We start from the raw sequence: 25,280 nt of genomic DNA, 5'->3' as shown, positions 1-25,280 counted from the left end.
GACCATCACTGGCCAGAAGAGGGGGTAGAGGGCAGCATTTCAGGGGAGGCAAAGGCCCCCATCCAGGCTGTGAAGACAGAACCTGGCCCAGAGACAGGGCTCCGGTTTCTCGTGTGATGCTCCGGCCTCTGTAGCCATCCCTGTCCAGGCACGGGTGCCGGAGCAGGCCCAGCCCAGCCTCAGCCCTCCAGCCATACGCAGTGAGGAGCAAGCGAATGCCTTCATGAAGCTGTAATGGACACAACACCAGGCCATTCCCTTTTCTGGAAAACCTTGGGAGAAGGCTACAGAAAGCATGCAGAGAGCCGTCAGGGCTTCTTCGGAGCTCGTCCTACTTTCACTTCTGGGATTAGACACGTCTGAGCCAAAAAACCACTTCAGAAGCACGACCTCTCCTAGCTAGATTTTTAATGGGGTGCCGGAATCCCTTCAGTCCACTATGTGACTTTACTGAGGAAAGTTCTCAGAAATAACAGATCAAAATATTTGTTAAAAATCATTAAGATAGGAGACACACAGAAAGCACTAGTAGGAAACATCTCTAAATGGGGGCCGGTGTGTTTCAAGTCAGCAGACCAAGGGCCACACTTCAGGTCACAAGGAAACCTGCTCGCTTCATGTGCTTGCTCCGTCTGCCCGTAAGCTTGAAGTGACCGTCAGAGGGGGACAGGCTTTCCTCCCCCCTCCCCCGAGCCCCACGTTGCCCCCACACTACTGAGTGTCAGCGCCACAGCTCGGCCACGGCTGTGTCGTCTTTCACTTACATGCTTTAATAAGACAGTTAAAAAACATGGTGAAAAAAGAAGAAAGTCCCCTGTAAACGCATTTCCACACTCCCTTCCTCCTCGGCACCCAGACCACTGGCTGCCCCAGCTGGAATGAGCATGTGTGCTAGTCTGCTTTTCAGATTTGTTTCCTTGGAGAGCCTCTCAGATGTTCCCCACTGTCTCACTGTTCAAGGCTAGACACGCCAGGCATCCTCGATATGTCCTGCTTCTTACCACACTGGACAACCTCAGGTAGATGGGTGTTTTGTTTTTGTTGAATAACTTCCTCAGGAGAAATCGCAGGGATAGGGAATGAACAGACAGAACACGTCTGTCTCCCAAGGCTTCAGGAAGGGAACATGAGAACAGGGGCAGGCAGCAAAGCCCACAGACCACTGGTGCCATGGGACACAGACCTGCTTTCAGGGCTTCCGCTGGGGGAAAAGCTGTCTGGTCATCAAGGAAGCACACCTATCACCTTGTCTTGCCCCTCAGGGCTGTGTGGCTTGTTCCCCAAGTCCCACATGCTTGTCGGCAAGTTCACCCTCTCCCCTAAGGACAAAGGAAGCACCTAGAACACAAGCCCCCCTTCTTCATTTAGCTGAGAAGAGAGCTATGGGGCCTACATGGAAATATTGCCTCAAAAGGACGGGCCAGTTAACAGGCGTAACAGGTGTGGCAGGTGGAACAATGGCCACACAGAGACATCCACATCTTAGTCCCCGGAACCCGTGACCATGTTAGGTGACGTGGCCCAGGGGAAGTACGGCTGCTAGCCAGCTGCCTCTAAGATAGGGAGGGTATCCTGCAGTGTCCAGGTGGGCCCGGCGCACCCACAAGGGCACTGGAAGGAGGTGCTGGGAGGTCAGCATGTTACCATGTGAGAAGAGCCTGACGCCCCTCAGGGGTGGAAGAGGCCGCGAGCAGGAAGCACAGTCAGCTTCTAGGAGCAGGAAATGGCAAGGACATGGATGCCCCCCTAGAGGCTCCAGAAGGAACCAGTCCCGCCAACACCCTGACTGTAGCCAGCGAGACCGTGCGGGATGTCTGAGCTACACAGCTGTAAGGCGAGAAACCTGTTGTCTGAAGCCACCAATTTTGTGGACATTTGTTACAGCAGCGACAGGACACAAGAACACAGATAGAAACAGAAATCAGGTAACAGAGGACGTGAGCTGTCCTCCCTCAGCCCGGGGAGGGAGGACTTGGGATGGGCATCTGCGGACACCCTGGTTTGAAGACGCTGGGAAGACGGCGTGACATGGAAGCAAGAGGCTCAAACCACCACTGCCTCTTCCTTCCAATCCACTCTTGGGGACGCAGCACGATGGCAACGGGTGGTACTCCAGGACCAGACCTGCTCTCCCACTGGGGCGGGGGGGTGGGGGGTCACCGAGTGGCACAAGACTGGCTGTCTTGTGGATCTCCCGTAGTGCTGGTCACCACAGCTGAGTCAAGAGCACTGCCTTCCAGCACAGATCTCAGCAGCCGGCAGTGAGAAGCACTGCTCTCGGAGGTGACGGCAGATGAGGCCATGCCCACCCCCAGCTGTGCGCTGGCTTCTGGCATCACCTAACCCCTCCGGGTACCTAGCCTATAAATGAGGATGACGCCGCTGTGGTCCATGTGTGTCCTCCAAACAGAGGGGTCATGACTCGGGGCTTCTCAGAAGCCTTCTCTCGAGCCACAGGAGCATACACCGTGTGTCAGACGCTATCTTAAGTCCGTGACTCATCAGGCATCAAGTAACGGGGCTAAGAAAAGCCCTCCCCTGAGTTCATCTCCGCTCAACAGAGACAAACAATTACTCAAGATTTCTAGAAATACCCAAGGCGCTCATATAGCCAGCTCCACGGACTGGCTCCCCTTCTACACATTAGTGCTTTGTGAGTCTTCAGTCATCCAGGAGTGAGTGGCCCTGAGGTCCAGAGCCATGAATTCTGTGGAAGGTGTGACCAGGAAAGGAGAGCGGAGACCCAGAATTCCTTCCCTCTTGTCCTGTGTGTCCTTAGGTGGCTGAGGTCCTGCTGATGCTGTTCCCACTGAGACCAAGAGCTCCTGCTCCCAGACAGCAGGGGCCAGGTGTGAAGGTGGGAGAGACCTGCCATTGTCCCTTAACCCTGGGTCCTGAATGCCCGGGGTGTGGCAAGGCCTGAGGAAGGCACTCTCACCACAGCCCTGTGGAGGCTACAGCCAGCCGCTTCTCTGGGCATACAAAGTAAAGGGGGCAATGTGTTTGTGCTTAGAGAGTGGGAGGGTAGCTTCCTAACCAGGCCCTTGTCCTGGGGGTCTGAGGAGAGGGGAGGGGGTAAAGATGAGCCAGCAGCCACAGGTCACCTGTTGTCTCTGCGAGTGAGCATGGACCTGGTGCCCCTGGTGACTGCATGCACCCAGTGCTGGTGGGGGGCCAGCCTCCAGTCAGGAGACAGTAAGGCAACTTGAACCCAGGGTGGGGGATGGACCCTCCAGTCCTGACCTTGCAGCCGCTGTAGTGAGGTGGTCCGATGACAGGACAAGCACAGACATGCAGCAGAAGGGGGCCACCTCCCTGCAGACCACCTCCCAACCCTAGAGCCATCCCCATTTCTCTAACGAGGTGGGCAGGTGGTGTGAGCTCGGTGAGAAGCCTGGCAGAGTGAGGTGGCCTTACAGCCTGCAGGTGAGGCCGCCGGTGCCCTCTGGTGGAACAGGCAAATGCTGTGCCCTCCCTGAGCCTAGGGTCTCCTGGCTCCTGCCATCGAGGGGCAGTGAAGTGCACACCTCCACACCTCAGATGTGTGGCACTCTGACACGGGCAGGGGGACGGTGTTCAGGCCCCAGAACCAGCCCCACCACCACACAGAGGAGACAGCCACCAGCTCCTGAACCTTCAACCCACTGGCCCGGAGAGCTGACTGGGGCAAGGAGCAGAGCCCCCCCGGAAGCCCCCTCCACAGCCCGGCCAACGTCCGTGCTACGTTACCATATTCGCCAAACCGCAGGGACTCCCACTGCTGCCATTCCACCAAGACGCTGACAGCGCGCACCCCCACGTAGATGAGCAGCATGCCCACGGTGGCGTCCAGGAGGAAGTTGATGAGGTACCTGGCAGGACAGGACACAGCAGCGCCGTCAGCAAGCACCGCCCGGGCAGCAAGGGCCCCTGAGCCCGGCCCCTGTGCTTACCAGGGCCAACTTCAAGCCTGATGTCCCAGCACTCGCCTGTTCTGGGGGGCCCGTGCAAGAGGCTGCAGGGCTCACTCCCAGAAGCCCCAGCGAAGCCTCCCCATGACAGTGTGTTGACACTCATCGGGGTCAAAGAACTTGAGGGAGGCGTGGACAAGGGACAAAGAAATCTGAAAGACCTCAAACGCTCCCACCAAATGAAGACTTGACACAAGACAGAGCCTGGAAGCAGCCACGGACATCAATAGGAAAACATTGATTCATTCAAAGAAATCTGCTCCATGACGCTGTTCACACCCACGGCACCAGTCCAGTGCTGCTGCCCCAGGGCAGTTCAAGACATGGCTTCTGGGGTTTCTTAGACCGAAGAGGGCAGGGTCATGGGGCCCTCACTCATACCCATGTTTCAGAGCCTGCCATGGAAGCAAGTGTATTTCTAGAGAGAGGTTTACTCCCTTGGAAAAGGCAGGATGATGGAAGGAAAGGAGAAGGGTCCGTAGAGCTCTCCCACCTTGATCCTGTGTTCTTGTAAGGTCTGTTTCCATGTGTCTGACACACACCTTCTCCCTCACCAAGGAGAGGCCCTCCCTCAAGGGCCCTGTACCCGGATCTTGCCGGGCACCCTGACCACAGACAGAGCTGGAGACAGGCAGTCACTGGGTCAGGTACCAGCCCTCTGGGATGCCAAGTGGCTTCGAAAGCCCTCAAAGTAGTTCCAGATGCCACAGACCAACGGTGGTGCTTTCCAGGTGCTGAGGCCGGAGACATTTCATGCAGATTCTCAACCCCCACCTAAAGACCAAGGCCCTGGCGCCACGCACATGCTGACACTGCAGGGAGCACGCCCTGCTCTGCTATGCTCCCGGCCCTGCGGTGCCCTGGAGTGGCCAGAAAACCAGAAGGGCGGACAGCGGTGTCTCCCGCCTGCCCTTCCTCGTTAACATCACAAGGGGTCACTCTCAGACCAGAGACCAGGCAGAGCAGCCGTGTCCAAGGCAATTTCTCCAGGCTCACAGCTGGCCCTGGCCTAAGATGCTCTCAAATGCTTCCATCTAATTGGTTTCAAGGGCTTCTCACATCTGAGGCTCGCCCTGAAAGTCCCAAGAATACCTGATAGACACACGTCAATTCATTCATTCCCTCACCAATTATTTACGCCACTGTGCGCCAGGCCCTGGGACTAAAGACAGAATGTTCTCTACGCTCTACCCAACACAGATGAGGCCGGCAGACTGGCCGGCTTCAGATCTCAGCTCCATCACTATTAAGCTGTGTGAATTTAAGTTCTGTCCTCTCTCTGTGCCTCAGGTCCCCATGCTGTAAAACGAGGATAACAAACTGCAGGGCTGAACTGTAGGGCTGCTATCAGGATCAAATGAGTCAATATGTGCGAACAACGCCTGCCACGTGGTAGGCGCCATACAAATGTGTGGTTTGAATCACGGCCCCTCAGAATCACAGAACCCTGGACGTCACAAAAGCTCAACTCCCTCCCAAAGCTGTCCAGACGGAGTAAGGAGCAGAGCCCCCAGCCCACGGGAACCCTGCAGCCACAGGGGGCAGCTCGTCCCCCTCTGTAAGTTTCTCCTCTCCCGGAGCAGAAGCCGGCGTCCCTTCTGGTCTGCAGATTCCCGTAAGATGCCTCAAGGCCAGCCCAGCCTGTCCTCCACCTGTAAGAAGTCACAGGGCAGAGCCAGGATGGCAGGACCTGGAACAGATCCCAGGGCCCGGGCGCCCTCCACTCCCAAGCACCGCCTGCTCTCCTGCCCACTGCTGGGGCTCTCACACCTTTCCTAAGTTGTAACAACAACATCCTCCAACTGAACTGTTAACTCCCTCGCCGAGAAGTGACCCTATAGTTTCCACTGCTTATACTCAACAACTCCTGAAACCGTCACAGGAATCCTGGGGATCTGGTGGGACACACAGGACAGGGGAGCAAAGTGGGGCTCAGTCTGGCCTCTCAGTCAAATGCCTTCACTATACCAAGTTCCACCTTGGGCCCTTTCTCCTCTAGGCTGAGCACTTGAATCTGTCAACAGCCCCTTCTCCATCCTGGCTGTGATTCTGCTTATCAATATCCTTCTTAAAGCTGTATCATCTTTTTTGCAGACGGGCAAGGGAGGTGCTGCAGGGGAGAGCCATGCGGCCAAGGCTGCACCGGGAGTGAGGTTACTGCCTCTGGCACCGGTTACTGCCTCTGGCACCAGTCACTGCCTCTTAATCTATCCCGGCCAACGACAGCAAGATGATTCACTGGAGGATGACTACAGCCTGCTGGGGGCTCAAGAGCTGGATGGACAACCATCTCCTAACCATCTCCCCTACGGGAGGATCACCTTTCCAGTCCCCCACTTTGGGACTATACCCAAATATCCAAACAGATCATAACCTTTCTAAGTCTTAGAGAAAGACTCTGGGCAGGGAGACTTCATAACTTCCTTCTGCAATCTGGGCCTGGACTAAATCTGCACAGTCACCAAAAAAGGAGGCTTAAAAGAATCTTCCAGTCCACATGATCTCAAATATACGCGAAACCGCTTGGCAAGGGACTCACCAGCCCCCCGCCCTGCTCTCTCAAAGGCAGGGCAGGACAGTGGTGGGGGTGTTCCAGGCAGAGGCAGCGTGAGCAAAGGCACAGAAGCAGGAGACAGCTGGTGCGGTTGAAGGACCCTAGCACAGCATGACTGGAGCAACAAGTCTGAGCCAAGAAGGTAGGAGATGGAGCCGGGATAGGGCAGGTGAGCCTCTTTTTCCGCTCCATCTGCTAAGAGAGGCTCCATTTGGGGTTTCGGTCAGATTGCACAGGGTGGGGGGCTGTGTGGAAGGCACACTGCAGTGATGAGCTGGAACCACCCATGGTCTTCAGGTCAAAGAGGTCAATGATGGTCAACAATGGCTTTGACTCTGAGTGGCTGGCACCACAGAGAAGCCCCCCGTGTGTCCTGTTCTAGCAGAGACACTCCTTCAGGGCACTATGCTGCCCCACCAGGGGCCGCTCCCTGCCGGGAGACATAAGGGTCACTAGAACACCAAGGGCTAGAGCTTGGATGAGCAGAGAGCCAACGCACTGGGCAACTCTCAGCAGGGAAAGCCCTAATAGCCAGCTGACAGCTGTGTATTTGAACCCACAGGCAGCACAGAGAGGACGGTCTCTCAGGGGAGAACAGAGCACAAAAGCGGGGGCTCCCCCCTCCGCAGGCTAGAGGGAACATGGCTGGTGGCAGAAAGCAAGGCCAGTCTACATTTCCGGTGGAGGGATGGGTGATGTTTGTCCTCAAATATGGGCCACTTACAGTGAACAAGGGTCCTCTTCGGTCAGATCTGCTAGGTACACATTTGCAAAGTGGATGAACAGCATTCCTATGGCTTGTTTGGAAGTGTCTAAAAACCTGTACAAAATAGGATCAGCACTTGTTACCATCCTGACAGGAGGGTTACACCCAATTTGGGGAAAATGAGAAGCCTGAAACAGGAAGAAAGCCACTGGGGAGCTCTCAACCTTCCCTTTACTGGTCGCCTCTTTCTGGGGGCATTGGTACTAACTCAGGCTTGGCGTCTCAGTGACCTTTGAAAACCTTCAGTAACACTGCATCTGAACTCCCTAAGAGGCCACTGATTTAGAACACATATTTAAACACATTAAGCACGTATTTAAACTAGGTGTGTTTACTTTTTCACTTTTTGTCACTTCAAAATGAAATGCTGGGTCATAGCTTTTGATGAAGTCCAAGGCACCTCTAGTTTGAAGAGCTCCCGCTCAACGTCCCTCCGAGCTAAAGGCCGTCTGTGCGAGACTAACAAGACACACAGACCCAGCCCTGCAGCTGAAGCCCCAGAGACTTCCGGCTGCTGCCACTTAAGCACTGGGCTACAGCGGGGTGTAAAGGGTCAGAGAGTAAATATCTTCGGCCCTGCAACAACCGGTCATCCTGCCACTGCGTGTGAAAGCGGCCGCAGAGCCCACCATTCCTGTAACACTTCGGTTATGAACATGGACAGGAGGCCGCACTGGGCCTGTGGGCTGCAGATGGCAGTTTCAAAAAAGAAAAAAACAAGGGTACTAAGTATGGGGATACCCTGCTGCCCTGTCCAGAGGGGGGCCTTTAGTTTCTCCTCCGCCACAAACACCTGGAGACCACTGGTGGTCTGTGGCTGAGGGACCTCTGGATTGGGGCCATCTCTCTTGGCCTCCCAGGCTGGGCATCCAGGCTTGGGCCGGGCCACTGAAGGAGGTGATGAAGGGGCACACGGGCACGGGACAGCAGCCACGGGGTCTCAGGACCAAACGGACCTTAGAGATTATCCAGACTAACCCTAGGACTGAAACCTGAAAATCATTTCCTAAAATAATGGCAAAGTAGAAGTCCCCAAAGAGCAACGTGTGCCCCACAGTGTGCCGCAATCCCAGACCCCGGGTCCCCCGGCCCAAGCTAGCCACCCAGATTCAAGAGAAACCGATTGGGGAAAATAAAAATAAGACTGATCAACATTCACAAATAAGGCACTGAAAATCACTCAAGCACATGCTCAAAGTGCCGTAACGGGCCTGTCACGGGAAGTCTCCTCTGGAGGGGAAAATGGCTGCTTCGTTAGCACAGCGGCAAGCCTCAGGCAGCCAGGAGCGTCCGCCTCTTGTGGACGTGATGTTGTCCTGAAGGGCTGGCTGTCTCCTTTTTTCTGCAGTTCAGTCTTTGAAGGCGGTGTCCGAAGTTCTACCACCCTTTTACGAAGGAGGAACTGCCACCACGGGGTCACCCTAGGACCAGGGCAGACGAGTTTTGGGGAGAGGAGCATTTACATGGTACATCGGACTCATCCCCAGATTTAGAGAATGTTCTGCATACACATACAGACCGCAGCGCAAGGATTTCTCACAACCTGACAACAAGGCACATAATTAAAGGAGCTTGCAGCGCCGTTTCCTAAAACGGGGCGGCTGTGTGATGACCGAGTACAGGCAGCGCTCCACGTTCTCTAGGGGAACAGAAGTCTTTCGTATTAGAGGTAGTTCCTGATGATTAACTCAACTAGGCGAGTCCGACACCTCATGTGATGCAGAATCGCTCACACCGCCCCACCCCCCACAACAAACCCCAGAGAGTCCACGGCATTCTAGGAAGGTGTCAAGAGATACATACGCACCATATCCTCCACGGCCGTCTCTCGTGCTTTGGTTCTCTGAAGCGCTTGACTGGAAGAAAACACACACATTCAGCAGCTTGCCACAGCGACAACAAGGCAAAATGCACACAAGAAGGGTTATCAGCGCACTCGGGGTTGACACTAAGTTAAGGTCCTTGCTCGTTTAACATGTGACAACATACACTAAGCTGTGAAGGTCACAGAGGCCCTGTGCTGCTGGTGACCAGTTCAGCCTCTTCAGAACCGGACGCTTGGAAGAACGACGCCTCACAGCATGTGGAAAACTGGCTTTTCTTCTCCTCTGTGCCGAGGTCCTCTCAGAGAGGGCCTGGAGACCACCAGGTGGACCGCGGCTATTTCCAGCTCCAGGATTTGCTCCACACCCAATGACAGAACCATTCAGCCCCCCATCCGCTCTGGCCAAAGAGTCACTGGGTGCCCGCTCCGAGCCTGGCACCGAGGAGACAAAGGCAAAGGCAGGTGTCCAGCAGGAGGGCAGGCACGTATCCATCTGGTGAGGCAAGTGCCAGAGGACAGGTATGTCTGAGGCGGGGTGAGGTCACAAGCAAAGGAGGACCAGCCCTGGCTGCCTGGAAGGACACTGGTCAGGAGAGGCTGCACTGGGAGGAGGGGACAGAGCACACACCACCAGCTCACAGGGACATAACACGACTGACAGACTGAGCAGGAGCCATGTGATGGAGCGTCTTGAATGCCAGGCTAAGGAGTCTGGAATGAACCCTGTAGGGAAGGGAAAGTTGGGACAGAGTGCTAGGCAGAGTCAAAGACATGGTCGGAATTGTGTTTTAGACAAATGGCTCTGAATTGTGTAGATGGCGGGTTTCTGGGGCTGGAGAAAGTGCTGGCTGAGCCTCAGCACCAGGCAGGGGTGCACCCCGCCACAGAACAGCCAGTGGGGGTGGGGTGCTCCTTCAGCCACAGGCCAACCTCAGATGGTGAGGACCACCCAGACTGACATCCTCACCTTGGGTCTGCAGACACAAGCCCACGCAGACTGTCTCCACACGTCTACCCACGAAAACCAGCCCTGAAAAGTGCTGCCGCTCCTCACGAAAGTACCAAGGAAGAGATGCACCAATGCAAGCCCACAGAACGTGCCTCGTTCTTACAGGCAGGAGGCGAGAACTCACTTCCGGCAGAGCCCCGAGCTGCCAACGAGGGTGCAGGAGGAGGAGGAGGAGAAAGGGAGGAAGACCTCGGTGCCCAGATCGAAGGACCCTACTTCTCTAAATGAATACAAGCCGTCTGCAGTTTGCACAGCGAGGACTGTCTGCACGCAGAAACAAAACAGGTCTTGTGTTCAGAGAGATACTTCAACAGACCAAAAAGCAGGAGGAACTGTCAGGACGCCTGTCATTCTGTGGATGCATCACAGATCCAAAGTATCAACAACGTCCAAGGGTCTGGACATGGGGCCAAGAGGTTCTGCTCGCCCAAATGGTTCTCAAAGGCAGGGGGCCTCCTCCCCACAAGTACGCAGTCTCACCGGGCACTCGGAAAGGAGGTGCACAGGAAACTGGGCCAGGACAACACCATCTGGAGGGAAAGCCCCCGTTAGGACCCGAGCCACGTCATGCGCATTTGTGCTTCAACCTCAGGGGAATCTGTCCCCATCCGCATAAAATAAACACAACCTGAGGAGAACGCTGTCACTCCACAGAGACCCACGCTGAAGTATCAGAATGGCTGCAGTTCACCTGCAATTGGTTTAGGGAAAAAATCACCCACAATATATTACAATTACATAAAGTAACTATATGATAAATGATCTAATACATTAGAAGTAATAAATACAGTATCAGCTATTATATAATACACTTATCATTTGTATTAATGTGATCTATAACACAGAAAGAGAAGCAAATGTGTTATGGGCCAAATCATGTCTCCACTCCCCCAATTCCCATGTTGAGGTCCTGACGCCCAGGACCTCAGAAGGTGGCTGTAGTTGGAGACAAAGTCTTAAAAGAGGTAATTAAGGTAAAATGAGGTCATATGGGTGGGTCCTAATCCAACACAACTGGTGTCCTTAGAAGAGATTAGGACCCACACAGACGGAGGGGCGACCACGTGAGGACCCCAGGGAGAAGGTGCCGTCTGCAAACCGAGGGAGAAAGACCTGGAAGAGTCCAACCCGCCCACACCTGGACCTGGACTTCCCGCCTCCAGACCCGTGAGAGAAGCAAGCTCTGGTGTTGGAGCCACCCAGCCTGTACTTTATGGCAGCCCTAGCACACTAACAATGTGGCAGTACAGTAATCGGAGAACCTAGATGAAGGGTATTTGAGTACTCATTAAATAACTAGTTAGACTTCTCTGTAGGTTTAACATTTTTTTGAAATAAAAAGTTAGGAGGAAAACATGCTGTAAATCATGAGTGAGTACAGCCATTCAGAGGTCCATCTGGCAATATCGATCAGAATTTTCAGTGCCCAGGTGCCTTTAACCTGCAAGGCACTGCCACGTGTGTCTTCTACACGCATTACTGCAACCTGGGCCAAGCTGTACAGTGCTCTTCACTGTAATACCGCCCTAACGAAAACCCAGAGAGAAACCAATGTCCGTCAGTGTGGGGTCGGGGATCCCCGTCACGGTACGATGCAATGTTAGGCTGTCACTGGAAACAACAAGGTCATCGGCATGGACTATTATATTAATAAATTGCAGAATAATATGCCTCCCGTGATTCTGTTCATATCCACTTTTTTGGTTCATATCCATTGTTAAAGGATAAATATTTATGTTGGTGTTATGCGCGTGTTTTTTCCCTAGCAGGATACGTGACTATTATTAACAATGGCTGCCTTTGATGAAAGGAATTAGGTAGGGTCCAGGGGAGCAGGCCTTCTATATCATTCTGAATGGTTTAAAACGTTCTTCTATTTTCACACTGCTTTTAAAGAACTAAAAACAAAAGACAACCTGTGTCAGAGACCTGTGCTAGGACAGCAAAGTGGGACTTGGGGATGCGGTGTGGGTCACAGGGGGCTCTGGGACAAGAAGGGAGAAGGATGTGTGCGTGTGCCGGTCCGTGCTCGGAGCATGGTCTCACACAGGAGCACCTCAGACGGCACTGCGAACGCCTTCAAGTTCTCCTTCAACAGAGGAGTGTGACTCCTGCCTTCTTCCTCTCCACCTGGCATCCCCTCTCCCTAGGATATTTCAGCGCCTAAAATCTTTTTATTTTTTAATTAAACGCAGAAGAAACACTAAAAGAGCTCCTCTAGATCTAACATGGCAGGAAAACTCAGGAAACTTTGTTCACCAGTCGTGCTGTACTGAGGGGCCTGTGGTGTGACAGGCCGCGTTCAGGCGACAAGATAGACAAAATCCTTGCCTTCCCTGCATTCTCCGGGTGGGGAGAGAATACATGGAGAGTGTGAAGATGGCAACTGTGACACTAAAGCGGGAAAGGAGAGAGGTCTGGGAAGCGGGTTTGCTGATCAGGAGGTCTGGAAGGTGAGCCAAGACCTGAAGGAAAGGAGGGGACAGTCACAGGCTTCTGGGGAAGAGCCCTCGGGCGGAGGGCTGGGCCTGAACCGCAAGAATGTGGGCCTGTGGCCAGGGAGACCTGGGGGCAGCCACGGGGCAGGGGCTGTGGCCCACAGCTGCTGTGCGGAGAGTGGCCTGAGGGCACCATGGTGGGGTCAGGGAGGCAGATCAGGCCACCATAGTAAGCCTGGGTGAGTGGGTGCCCGGCCCTGGTGGTGGCACGAGAGGGTGAGGGAGAAGAGGTGGGAGCCTGGCTGTACTTTCAGTGGTGAGCTGACAGGATCTGCTGACAAGGTGGATGTGGCCTCCGGGATGCCTCCAGAGGTGAGGACCGGCACACTTCCACTCATTTCTGGTTTTGTTTTGGTGTGTCGGGGCGGGGAGGGGTGCGGTAAACTGGAAGGCTCGAGACATCTGTGCACAAGAAATAAGGAGCTGACCCTGAGTCCCTCACGGACAGTGAGCCAGGCACCCAGTCCCATGGAAACAAGTCTGTTCCCGCCGGAGCCTGGCAGCGGCTCCCTGGAAGCCACGTAGAGAGCGGCTCAGGCGCAGCTCTAGGACAGCTGATCTTCGCTTCCGCAGGAGGCAGGGAACGCAGATGGAGCCCGAGGCCAAAGCCAAGTGCAATCCACCCTCTCTAACATAGCCAGCACATGGCCTGAGGCCGAAGGCTGGGGCACAGGGCCCAACTCAAGTGTAGGTCCAGACCCTGAAGGCAGGACGGCAGGGACACCAGACCGGACTCGCAGGCTGCCGGCCTGAAAGAGCCCCTAGTAGGAAAAGGAGCGGCGTGGGGGATGGAGAGTGGGGCCAGGGAGAGGTTGTCGGGGTGTGCAGCACTCAGCGGTCCCTGACGCCCGGCACAGAGGCCCCACTCCACTCCTTGAATGATGCTGTGCACCACCACCGCCAGGCCGTGCTGGGCTCCTTAGCAGCTGCTCTGTGCTTATGCACGTGTCCTGAAGACAGGCACAGGGCCCCATCACCCGTGAAAAGCCGTAGTGGCCAAGAGCTAGACAGATACGGCTTTGAGTCCTGTCTCTGCTACTATCTAGCCAACTGACTTCGGGGGGTGGGGGGGGGAAGGGAGGGGCGCTGCCAGGTTGGCGTCAGGATGAAATGAGAAGAAACAGGTGAGGAGGCCAGCATAGAACACATGCTCAGGAACGTGACCTGCGCTCAGTGGTCCCTGACCTGGACCCTGCCTTCCCATTCCTCCTCTCAGTATCTACTCTCCCGAGGCCCGGCGCTGAGCAACCTCTCTTGGTCTCTGGGTCTCTAAGAAGTGTGTGACTTTGAGTCTGCCATCGGCAACCTCTCCACGGGGGCCCAAATGCTAGGAGGGTCCCAGGATTCCCCAACCCTGCTGTCCCCCCCGGGCTGACTGCCCCGTGCTCTGAGTGCTCCTTTGTGTCTCTCTTGTGTCTCCCCATAGTTCCGTCCTTCCTTCCCCAGGCTCCCCTTCTTCCCAGCTTCTAGGCTGCGGCTCTCCAGCCTCCTCCTCTCCCAGCCCTCACCCCCCCAGTCCTGCCTGGCCTCACCATTGCTTCACAGAATGGAAACATCCTCTCTTCTGGGGCTCCTTACTTTCCTCCCCCACTCAACTTTCGATCTCCTCTGCCAACTCTGCAACTGGTCTTCTAGACGTGTCCCTTTCCCCATTTTTACCACCAAACTAGTCCGGGCCTCAGGAATGCTTTCCTGTGCTACGGAGACGGCCTCCTAACAGGCCTCCCTGGCTCTCCAACTGCCCCAGCCACCCACCGGCGCTTCCTTCCAGCTACTTTGAGCATCAACAGCACTGGGGACACAGTATTGGACACTACAGCCCGGTCTTTGCCCTCAGCGAACTTTCCATCCATTACTCTGCACATCATTTCACTTGCCTGAAAACGCTGCTCCCTTCTTTCCTAATCTTACGCATTTTTGAATTAAAATACATCTTTTGGAAGAGATGACCATATGGAGGGTATATAAAATTCAGAATGCATTCTTTTGGTTAGCATTTGGACGGTACATCCTTTTTAATCCCTTTTTTTCCAACATTATATTTAAGATGGGTCTAGTGTACTCAGCTTTCCCCCATAAATCCGGCTCACAATTGTAGTGGGTTGAATGGTGGTCTCCAAAAAGATATGTCCGGATCCTGACCCCCCAATCCCTGTGGATGTGACCCTATCTGGAAAAAGAGTCTTTGCAGGTGCGATTAAGTTAAAGAACTTGAGCCAAGACCATCCTGGATTAATGAGGTGAGCCCTAAATCTAATTACAAGGGTCCTCTGATCAGCAGGAGGCACAAGGGAAGGAGAAGGCCTTGTAAAGACAGAGGCAGAGTCTGGAGCCTTGCAGCCACAAGCCAGGGAACCCCTGAAGAGGAAGAGATGGGGAAGGATCCACCATCAGACCCACTGGAGAGAGTGTGGCCCTGCCAACAGCTGGATTCTGGACTTTGGGCTTCCAGAAGAGAGAGAATTTCTTTTGTGTTAAGTCAAGAAGTTCGTGATTATTTGTATGGCATCCCTAGTAAACTAACAGAGCATTTCTTTTCTTTTTCTTATTAAAAAAATTTCTTTTTGAAGAGTACGAACACACTCAGTGAAGTGTCCCTTCCATCTGAAACCCCAGGCCCTGCTTCCCTTCTCAGAGCCAACCACTGTCACCGAGATCTTGCGTGGCCTTCCAGAGACACACCAGGTGAGTCCAAAGAGGAACAGAGGTCTCCTCGGAGACAGATGGTCGCATACTCTGCATGCTTTGGACCCTCGCTGCTCTCACTGAACGCTCCCCTCCCCGGATTTCACCTACTGCACCTCTGTTGTTAGAGGCTCTGTGGTCTCCCACGGCGTGCCATCTGTGCCCATGTGGGTGCACTCCTAGTGGTGGACTCGCCGCGTCAAAGGTCACACACGTGCAGCCGACTTCGTCACGCCACTCTCCAGGGGCTGCTGCAATGCACATGACTGCCCGCTCCCCACATCCCTGCCAGCACGGAGCAGGAGCAAACCCAGAGAGGCTGCCTCCTCACCGCTGCAGTGTGTACTAACTGGGTCAGGCGGGTGCCCAGGTGCCCGCGGGGCTCACCACCACCCGCACCTCTGCCCCGCGTGCTCTCGGCTGCCAGCCTCCCCAGACGGCACAAAGCACAGTGCTCACTCGTCTAAAAGTTCTGCGCTGTTCGTGCCGCACAACAGAATGAAGGTATGGCTTATTTATCCACCTGTCTGTCCCGCGCCAGTAGCCGTGTCACTGACGGCTCACATAAAGCCGTCGCTTGGTTTTGCACACAACTCTCCGAGTCGGCATCTACAGGGTGGGGGCTAGGTACCCCACTTCACTCTCCCTTTCAGAGCCTTGCCTGCTGGCGCTCCCACGGACTTGCTGTGTGACAGAAGACAGCTGAGTTTTACATACAGGCACTTCCTTTCGTGTCACAGGGAGGAAGACATAAGAGGTAGTGTTAAAAAACCACAGGGGGAGGGTTGATGGGGGCGCCTGGCTGGCTTAGTCGGTGGAGCATGAGACTTTTGATCTTGGGGGCTGTGAGTTCGAGCCCCATGTTGGGTGTTGGAGATTGCTTAAAAATAAGATCTTAAGGGGTGCCTGGGTGGCACAGCGGTTAAGCGTCTGCCTTCGGCTCAGGGCGTGATCCCAGCGTTGTGGGATCAAGCCCCACATCAGGCTCCTCCTCTATGAGCCTGCTTCTTCCTCTCCCACTCCCCCTGCTTGTGTTCCCTCTCTCGCTGGCTGTCTCTATCTCTGTCAAATAAATAAATAAAAATCTTAAAAAAAAAAAAAAAAGATCTTAAAAACAAACAAATCCACACGAGTTGGAAGGGGAACAATTACCATGCAGTCCTATTTAGAAACTGAGTCATAAAAAAGCACAACTGTTTTGAGATTAAACCACACAATTTAAGAGAGCTGTTTGGTCCATGCCAGGTGCAGTGCGAGAGAAGTCCAACGTCCTCAGTGTAAGGAGTGGAGACAATGGAGACAATGGTGGAGAAGGAGTGATCTGTGCAAGGTCATCAGGTGGTTAGTAGTGGGCCTGGGATGAAATCAAGCCACCTGAGCCAGCCTCTTCCTCCAGCTGGCCTTGGCAGAGACCTCAAGCCACACCTTGCCGGTTCGATAAGCCCACGACAGAAACGGTCTGGGGGAAGGGGGGGGGCTGAGCAAATCCACCCTCACTGACAGAACCAGAAATCAAGGAAAATGTTTCTGCAGTTTCCCTGAATTATAAACAATCAAGCCTCACCCCAAACCAGCTTAGTGCCCGCTAGTGGTAGGAAAAGCCCAGACGTACCAGTTTCTTCCAGAAAGCCACTGAGGTAGACAGCTGGCTGCCTCCCCCAAACCCACCCACCACCTTCTTCCCTCCTAGGACTTAGCGGCACAGCTGACACACCACACCCCAGAGGCCCTTGCAGCTGGAGGTGGCCACAGGACCAAGTTCTAGCTGAAGAGAGTGTGAAGCTCAGGGTGGACCCCTTTTCAAGGAGAAATGAAGGGCCCAGTGATTCTTACAGTAAGGAACTAAAGGCAATCAGGCTGGTATTAGCTTGAAATCTAGTCCCTGCTTTATCAAAAATGTTATTATTTTAAGCAAGTCACTTTTCTGGGTCTAAGTTTCCTCAACTATCTCTTTAAGAAAGTTACTGTGGGGAGAAAAGCATCTGCAGCTGTGGCCACCATCACTGGGTACTTATTACAGGTACTTTACAATATTATTTCTAACCTTTATGGCAACCCTGTAAGGGATCATTCTCATTTTACAGGGAAGGCCAAAGGCTTTGCCTTGAGGCCAAACATGGCATAAGCAAGACCTGCGTCCATGTCTCTCTGACTGCAAAGCCCACATTTTCCCTGCCGTCCTGAGGAAGCCTGGTCCAAAGGCAATGAAAGTTCTGGTATGGCTGTACCACAAGGGCAGAAGATCAGGGCCTCCTGACTCTAGTCTTCTTTCCCCCTCAAGCCCTCCCGCACGAGAGCTGGAGTGAACTGCACAGGACGCCCCTCGGTCAAGCCTTTCAGTGTGTGCTCCACCTCTCCTTCCTCAGGGAACATGATTCAGGCTTTCTGGGTTGGCACACTGGGCCCTCCCCATGGCCTGGCACCTTCCGTCTCAGTCCTGTCACTCACACGGTGACTTTGGCTTGGGAGGGCCCTCAAGTGTAACTCTCAGGCATCCTTCCAGATCCAGCTCAGGCAGCTGGAAGACCGGCCGGCCTCTTTTGCAGCAGAGCAAGCACCCCTCCGTCTGGCTCCCCGGTCTCCTACTCATACTACTCCGCACCCTTCTGGACTGACACTTCACATGTAATACTGAGGATCTGTCCGTCTCTCCCACCAGTCAAGGAAGCAGACGGAGACCTTGTCTTATTCATGGCCCTGTACCTGGAAGAAGCAGGCACTAAAACTACTGACTAGAACAAAGGGAGCAGAACACGCTGGAAGAACACTCAAGTCAGAGGAGGTAAAAGCTTAGTGCATGCAGGGGAACCTCTGGTCCCAAACCTCGCGGCAACACTTACTGTGGGGCCAGGGAAAGCTGTTTAACCTCTCTGGGCCTTACTCTGCCCCTCTGGAGAATGGGAGGAATTCCAGTAGCCGCGTCCTACGAGTATGAATGAGACAACACATTAGAGGACTCAGCAAGTACTGGGCACGCTTTAGCAGGAGGCAGCAGGGCTGTGACCGCTGGAGGGAGTGGCGATCCTCAGGCACGAAGCCCGGCAGCAGCGGGCAAGAGCACACAGCTGAGTACCTGCACAACCCTCCGGTCTTTCTCTTCCCTTTTCTGTGATAAACCACTTTAACCAGTTTGGAAACTAAAGAGAAGTTATCTAACACGCAACCCTCTGAGCACAACCGAGCCCACTGGTTGTTACACCTTCGTTCTGGTTCCAAAGCTCCTCCTGGCCTGTGCCTTCCCGGTGGGACCGGAACAAAGCTGGGTCAGGCTGTGCTCTGTTCCCTGGTTGTCAGCCTCCATCAGCTCGCACCAAAGGCTGGTCGCTCTGAGAATTCCCCAAACACCGGGGCTCCGCGAGGTGAGAGCACAGGAGCAGTGACAGGCTCAAGCCAGGCAGGGCGGCCGGGCATGCCCTCGGCTGCAGTGGCCTAGGGGCAGGCAAGACTTGCCACCCCCAGGGCAGGATGCAAGGGGGTGCAGAAATGCTGCAGGACCGGCAGGACAGGGGTCCACGACCGACTGTGAAGGCTCAGAGGACCACTGGCTGGACACGGCTGGTGCCTGCTCTGCCTCGCGCTGTTCTCGGCTGAGAGGAGACCCACTGTGAAATCAACTCTGGGTGCACAGGATTTCTTCCTTCATCACTCGGAGTCAGGAAAAGACTAGAACCGACGCGGCACATATTCAAGAAACACCATGAGACGACACCTGTCCCCAGACAGTGATCCGGAAGGAGGAGCAGGTCGGAACTGCTGCCCATGCGGGCAGGCTGACGGGCACCCCAGGATTCAGCACTCCTGCCCACTCCGGGCATCCTGGCCTTTGTGCCAGTCCCTGCTTGGGCCTGTCTACCAGGACAGAGAGCGGCAGGCCGCGGGTCTTTCTCGGTCCCCAACCCACCTTCCTAACCTGCCTGCCCTGCACGCTGCTCCCCTCGCTGTTACCCTGGAAAGCAAATCAATAAACTACCACCATCCCCTGTCAGGACAGTGCCCCTGGTGGCTTCACACACTCAAAATCAAGACACTTTTTTATTTTTTTAAATGGTAGGTGCATTTTTAAAAAGTTTTTATTATTTAAATTCCAGTTAGGTAACGGAATGTCATATTAGTTTCAGGGGTACGATGTAGCGATTCAGCACTTCCATACATCACCTGGTGCTCATCAGACACGTGCCCTCCTTCATCCCCATCTCCCACCTCCCCCCTCCCCCAACCCTCCCCTCTGGTCACCAGCAGATGGTTTTCTATAGTTAGGAGTCTATTTCCTGGTTTGCCTCTTTTTTTCCCTTTGGTTGTTTGTTTCTTAAATTCCACATATGAATGAAATCATATGGTGTTTGTCTTTCTCTGACTGACTTATTTTGCTCAGCATAATATTCTCTGGCTCCATCCATGTCCTTGCAAATGGCAAGATTTCACTCATTTCTATGGCTGAATAATATTCCTCTGTGTGTGTGTGTGTGTATGTGTGTGTGTGTGTGTGTGTGTATACCACATCTTCTTTATCCATTCATCAACCAATGGACACTTGGGCTGTTTCCATAATTTGGCTACTGCAGAGAATGCTGCTATAAACACTGGGGTGCATGTGTCCCTTTCCATTAGTGTTCTGTATACTTCGGGTAAATGCCTAGAAGCAGGATTGCTGGAGCATAGGGTAGTTCTATTTTTAACTCTTTGAGGCAACTCTATACTGTTTTCCAGAGTGGCCGCACCAGTGTGCATTCCCACCAACAGTGCACAAGGGTTCCCCTCTCTCCACATCCTCGCCAACACTTGTTGTTTCTAAAATCAAAACATTTTAAAGGTGGAATTTCAGTGCCAAAGAAGGTTGACGGAAAAGCTGTCTTTAAAGAGAGACCTTTCTAGTGACCCTCAAAAATCACATCCCCTGGGCCAAGACCATTGCCCTTTTTTTTTTGTTTGTTTATGAGATAGAGACAGCCAGCGAGAGAGGGAACACAAGCAGGGGGAGTGGGAGAGGAAGAAGCAGGCTCATAGAGGAGGAGCCTGATGTGGGGCTCGATCCCATAACGCCGGGATCACGCCCTGAGCCGAAGGCAGACACTTAACCGCTGTGCCACCCAGGCGCCCCGACCATTGCCCTTCTGATCACAGGGCCGACATTTACCCTGGACAGAGGGAAGGCTGGGTCAGCTGCGTCCAGTCAAAGAGCAGACAGCAGGCTGCGTTGCTCACTCCGTTCGGCAAGCACCTAGTCTGAGCAGCAAGAACCGTGAAAGCCACGAGGGAACTGCAGAAGCCACGGCAGCAGCCAGCGCGAGCCTGCCTGGGATTACGGAGTTGCCGCTGGACACCTGCCCCACCGCTCAGCCTTCGCCTGCGGAGAAGAGCCTCCAGAGGCCACCTGCAACGGCTCTTTGTCTCAAAGTGTCCCGCTCAGAGTCACACTGTTGTATGTAATAAGACACAACTCTCCGTTCATTTACTTGTCCATCTGTGCATCCATCCTCCACACGGCTGCTGGTGGGTCTCAAAATGTCAATAAAATGATGTCACCCGCCACTCCACTTAAAACTCCCAAAACACATAACTGTGTCAAGAGGCAAGCTTTAGGGGCACCTGGGTGGCACAGCGGTTAAGCGTCTGCCTTCGGCTCAGGGCGTGATCCCGGCGTTGTGGGATTGAGCCCCACATCAGGCTCCTCTGCTGTGGGCCTGCTTCTTCCTCTCCCACTCCCCCTGCCTGTGTTCCCTCTCTCGCCGGCTGTCTCTATCTCTGTCAAATAAATAAAATCTTAAAAAAAAAAAAAGAGGCAATCTTTACACTGAAGATGTGTACATTTTACTTTATGTAAATGGAACCTCCATAAAAATTTTAAAAACAACAAAACGAACACAACACCCTCCTATGCCTTCCCACAGCAACTAGAATAAAATGCAGACTCCTTCTCGTGGCCAAGGAACCACGTGACATAGCTCTGCCCACTTCTCCGGCCTCGTCCCCTCCTTCCCTCCTGCCACAGGGGCCTTCTCTCTACACACTGCACACACCAAGCTCCATCCTGCCTTAGCACCCTGGCTCACACGGCACTTCCTGTCTGGACACTCTCCTCCCGCTTTGCCAAGCGGCGGCTACTCCTTTCTCTTCTTGTCGCAGCTCCCAGCTCGCCTCCTTGGAGGCGTCTCTGGATCCCTGCACCCCCAGCTGTGTACATCCTGCCCTGCTTCCATCACTCACTCACATTTCCCCCCTCTATTTCTTCTCCACAATTACCCCTCTTGTCTGAGAAATTTTAAGATTTTTATTTGAGAGAGAGAGAGCACACACACAGGCGTGGGGGAGGACGGGGAGGGGGAGAGGGAGAAGCAGACTCCTTGCTGAGCAGGGAGCCCTATGCAGAGCTCAATCCCAGGATCCTGCGATCATGCCCTCAGCCGAAGGCAGATGCTTAACCCACTGAGCCACGTAGGCGCCCCTCATCTCAGAAATTCTTATGTGCTTCCTTGGTTACTGTTTTCTCCTCCTAGAAAGTAAGCTCTGCAAGACCAGGAACTTGGTTCTGTTTATCCCCATATTCCTGGCATCGAGAAGGTGCTTGGCTCTTAACAGGTAGCTAAACAACATTTGTTGAACAAAGGAATTCATTCAGCCTGTCACTTAAGACATATTTATTGAGTACTGTCCAGGATTTATTTTTAGTTCAATAAGGTCCGTGAATTTGCACAACGGGTTCTCCCAGAAGCTTCGCTTGCAAGCCCTTAGTTCTGCAACAGGACAAAATTGCTTAGCTCTTTGCTTTTGGACATAGTAATCTGCCAGCAAGACTGCCCAAGGACTCAAAACCTCTCTTCCTCCTCACCGGCCACAGGGCAGGGAGGACGGGCCAGTCAAGGTCTCCCTCACCACATCTGGCCTTAGATGCAAGAACGAGACAATCTGGGTTTGTACACAGCTGAAGTGCTCATGAACATTTTTTGGTAAGGACCAGATGAAGGCAAGGGTCACAGCTGGCCAGCTTCAATCCTCCTACATGGAGGTTCTGCCAAAGGCTGAGAAAGAAATGAGAAAAAAAAACCTAAACTGTCCAGCAAACAAATATGCTTAGCTCTCTAAACATGGGGCGCCCAGGACCGCAGCTTCCCCTGGAACAGGGCGGCGGTGCCATCTGCCGACGATGATGACCTCAGCAGGGCTGAGGGGGCACTGTCACTGCGCGGGCGCTCCACGGGGCTCTGTTTGATGGAAAGAAATATGAGTGGCTGATAAACACACAAGAAAACAGGCAGTCCCAATAAGGTGGGTTTTAAAAATGTATATTAATAATTGCTCTCTGCCAGATTAGCCAAGATGAAAACATCGGGGAGGATATTAGAAAACGGGGCTCTGAAGTTGCTGGTGGACAAGTAAATGGGGATGTGTGGGGGAGTAGATTTGTGATCTTGTCCCCAGAGCTCCCAGTTGAGAGCGCACATTTGGTTGGTGTCCCAGGGCGGGGGGCACAGTGAACGGAGCCCTCTGGGACCTGGGGACACACTGGAGGTGGAATGAATGGGGTTCCAGCATGCAGAGTCTGAAGAACAGGAGGAGTGGGAGACCTGCAAATATTCCTCAAGAGGGAGATCTTGTCAGTGTAACTTCTTCCTCCACACTGACGGAGGCGCCAAGCATAAATGGGCTGTCCTAGAAGGACAGTGTCCCTGGGCAGCTGGGGACCCTCCAGGTCTGGGGAACTCTGAGACACAGTGAACCTGCTCCCGCCCTGCGTCACCCCTCCACTGCTGACCCATACTCCCCAGCCGTAAATTTTGGAATTTCACTTGATCTCACAGAGGATGGAGATGGATGTAGTTTTTTCCCTATTGACCCACAGATGACTTGGAAAGTCGCAGTGGGTATTTTCGGAATATCTATTATGATTTTAACTGTTTATACACCATAACCCAGAAACTCCACTCCTAGGATTTTCTTAATTTGCAGTCACACAAATGCCCAAAAATCTGTGTAAAAAGGTGTACTGCAGCATTGCTACGAGCGTGGAGGACTTAGAAACCACCTAAATGTCCATCAGTGGGGCAAGGGGTGAAATGTAAATTATCATCCGGTGGAAGTCACCGTGAAAAAGTGAGGCAGAGAGGGTACCCTCGCAATGGATGGATTTTATGGCATGTACATTATACCTCAACAAAGCTGTTTAAAAAGTGAGGTGAATCTATCTGCTTTGATACGGAAAAATGCCTGTGTTAAATGGGGAAAAAAGCAAGTCACCAAAACAGTGTCATGTGAAACTACTTTGATTTTTTTTAAATGATTTATACAAACAAATTTCAAGGCACACACATTAACTGTTATCTATGGTTAGCTCTCTAGAAGAATTATAGGAAGCTTTCACTTTTATTAAAGCTATGTATTTCCATAAAGTTTTAGTTGTTTACAAAGAGCATCATTACTTTTGTAGTTAAAGATCTTGGGGCGCCTGGGTGGCTCAGTCATAAAGCGTCTGCCTTCGGCTCAGGGCGTGATCCTTGCGTTCTGGGATCGAGCCCCACATCAGGCTCTTCCGCTGGGAGCCTGCTTCTTCCTCTCCCACTCCCCCTGCTTGTGTCCCCTCTCTCGCTGGCTGTCTCTCTCTCTGTCAAATAAATAAAATCTTTAAAAAAAAAAAATAAAAATAAAAATAAAAAAAGATCTTAAAAATGGTTACTTGGGGAAAAAAAACTTCTGATGTTAAAAACAGTAATTAAAAAAGTGACAAAATTATACTTTTGCACATTAAGTAATTAAAAGCCTTCCTCAAACCTAACTCATTAGCAAATCTCCCTCTGAGAGAAAAGCTTCCAGCAGGCAGAACTCACTGGAGACAGAAAGCACCCCCGCCTGTGCAACGTCATGGCTAATCAGAGCAAGACCCGGCCCAGAGCCTGCATTTCTCAGAGGTAACACATGCAGCCCCTGGCCCAGCTCCACCACGCAGGGTGACCCACAGCCCAGGCAGCCGGATGCTGGTCTGGGCACTTATTCCTCTGCTCAGAGGAGACGCCCGCCAGCCCCCGCCGTGCAGTGATGAGTTACACATTGCAAGATGGATTTTCATCCTTGTGACCCAAGGCTCTGAAGTGATTCCAGATGCTTAGGGTGATCCAAACTCAGCAGAGAACAGAACATATAATGGGTACAGGGAAGGCTCTCTTGACATGGTTTTCATACCTGGAACCTGGAAGGAAAGGGTAGAGATCCAGCCACATATTCACCCATCAAGAGTTAAACACAGAATCCAAAGGACTGAACACAAAGTTGCCAACTCACTTAACTGGGTCATTCAACTCCAAGAATTTCACTAGGAGAAAAACCCCAAAGTACTATGTTTCAAGACGACTGCACTTGCCCTCTGACCTCCTGCAGTCCATATCCTTTAAGTGCCATTCCCAGGCAGTGGTGAAGGGGCCACCCAGTCACCCACCTCGCTCAGGTGGCAGCCCTTGTAAACACTCTGGGAGGGTCATGGGCTGAGGACCGCTTCACACCTGGCAGGGTCCCCGACTGTACCCTGCTTCGCCTTTGAAGAAAAACACCTCATCTACTACCCACACCCAAAATGCCTAACTTATTCAACAGAGTTCCTAAGAGGACGTCTGAGAAAAACCTGACCAGTAAGGCTTTACTGTCGTGCGGAATACTGAAGGCTCTGAGCACTGGACATAAATTGACCCAGCCACACGTTATGCCCACCCTAGGAGGGAGACGGCACCATCCCAACTTTCGGATGAAGAAACTGAATCTCAATGCAGGTAAGGAACTTTCCAAAGTCTCACAGGTGGCAAATGCTGGTCAGACCAGAACCCAGGCCCCACAGCTGATCTTCAACACCCCTCTATCCCCATTAAACAGGTTCCAACATCGGTCTGACTCAGCTTGGCCTCTTGATACAAAAACATAAAGCTTGTGAAATGCAAAACTCTACATGCAATCCAGACAGCATTATCAAAAGTCAAGAACAACCTCCCAAAGAGAACTAGCTCAGAAAATTTA

At 53.1% G+C, this 25,280-nt stretch overlaps 1 protein-coding gene across 1 annotated transcript in view; it reads right to left on the bottom strand.

The window, feature by feature from the left end:
• Positions 1–25,280, bottom strand: part of LOC103675064 (store-operated calcium entry regulator STIMATE) — a 52,919-nt gene that overhangs the window by 8,802 nt on the left and 18,837 nt on the right. Inside the window, exons 2-4 of the mRNA XM_040628694.1 lie at positions 9,078–9,126; positions 7,229–7,324; positions 3,730–3,851 (exon numbers count right to left, since the gene is read on the bottom strand). Of these exons, the coding sequence (XP_040484628.1) occupies positions 3,730–3,851; positions 7,229–7,324; positions 9,078–9,126 (267 nt within the window). The remainder of the gene's footprint in view (positions 1–3,729; positions 3,852–7,228; positions 7,325–9,077; positions 9,127–25,280) is intronic.

This window comes from Ursus maritimus, unplaced genomic scaffold, assembly GCF_017311325.1.
Source record: "Ursus maritimus isolate PB19 unplaced genomic scaffold, ASM1731132v1 scaffold_14, whole genome shotgun sequence".
NCBI lineage: Eukaryota > Metazoa > Chordata > Mammalia > Carnivora > Ursidae > Ursus > Ursus maritimus.
The sequence above is the reverse complement of the archived record's forward strand: the minus strand, read 5'-3'. Positions and strand labels throughout refer to the sequence as shown.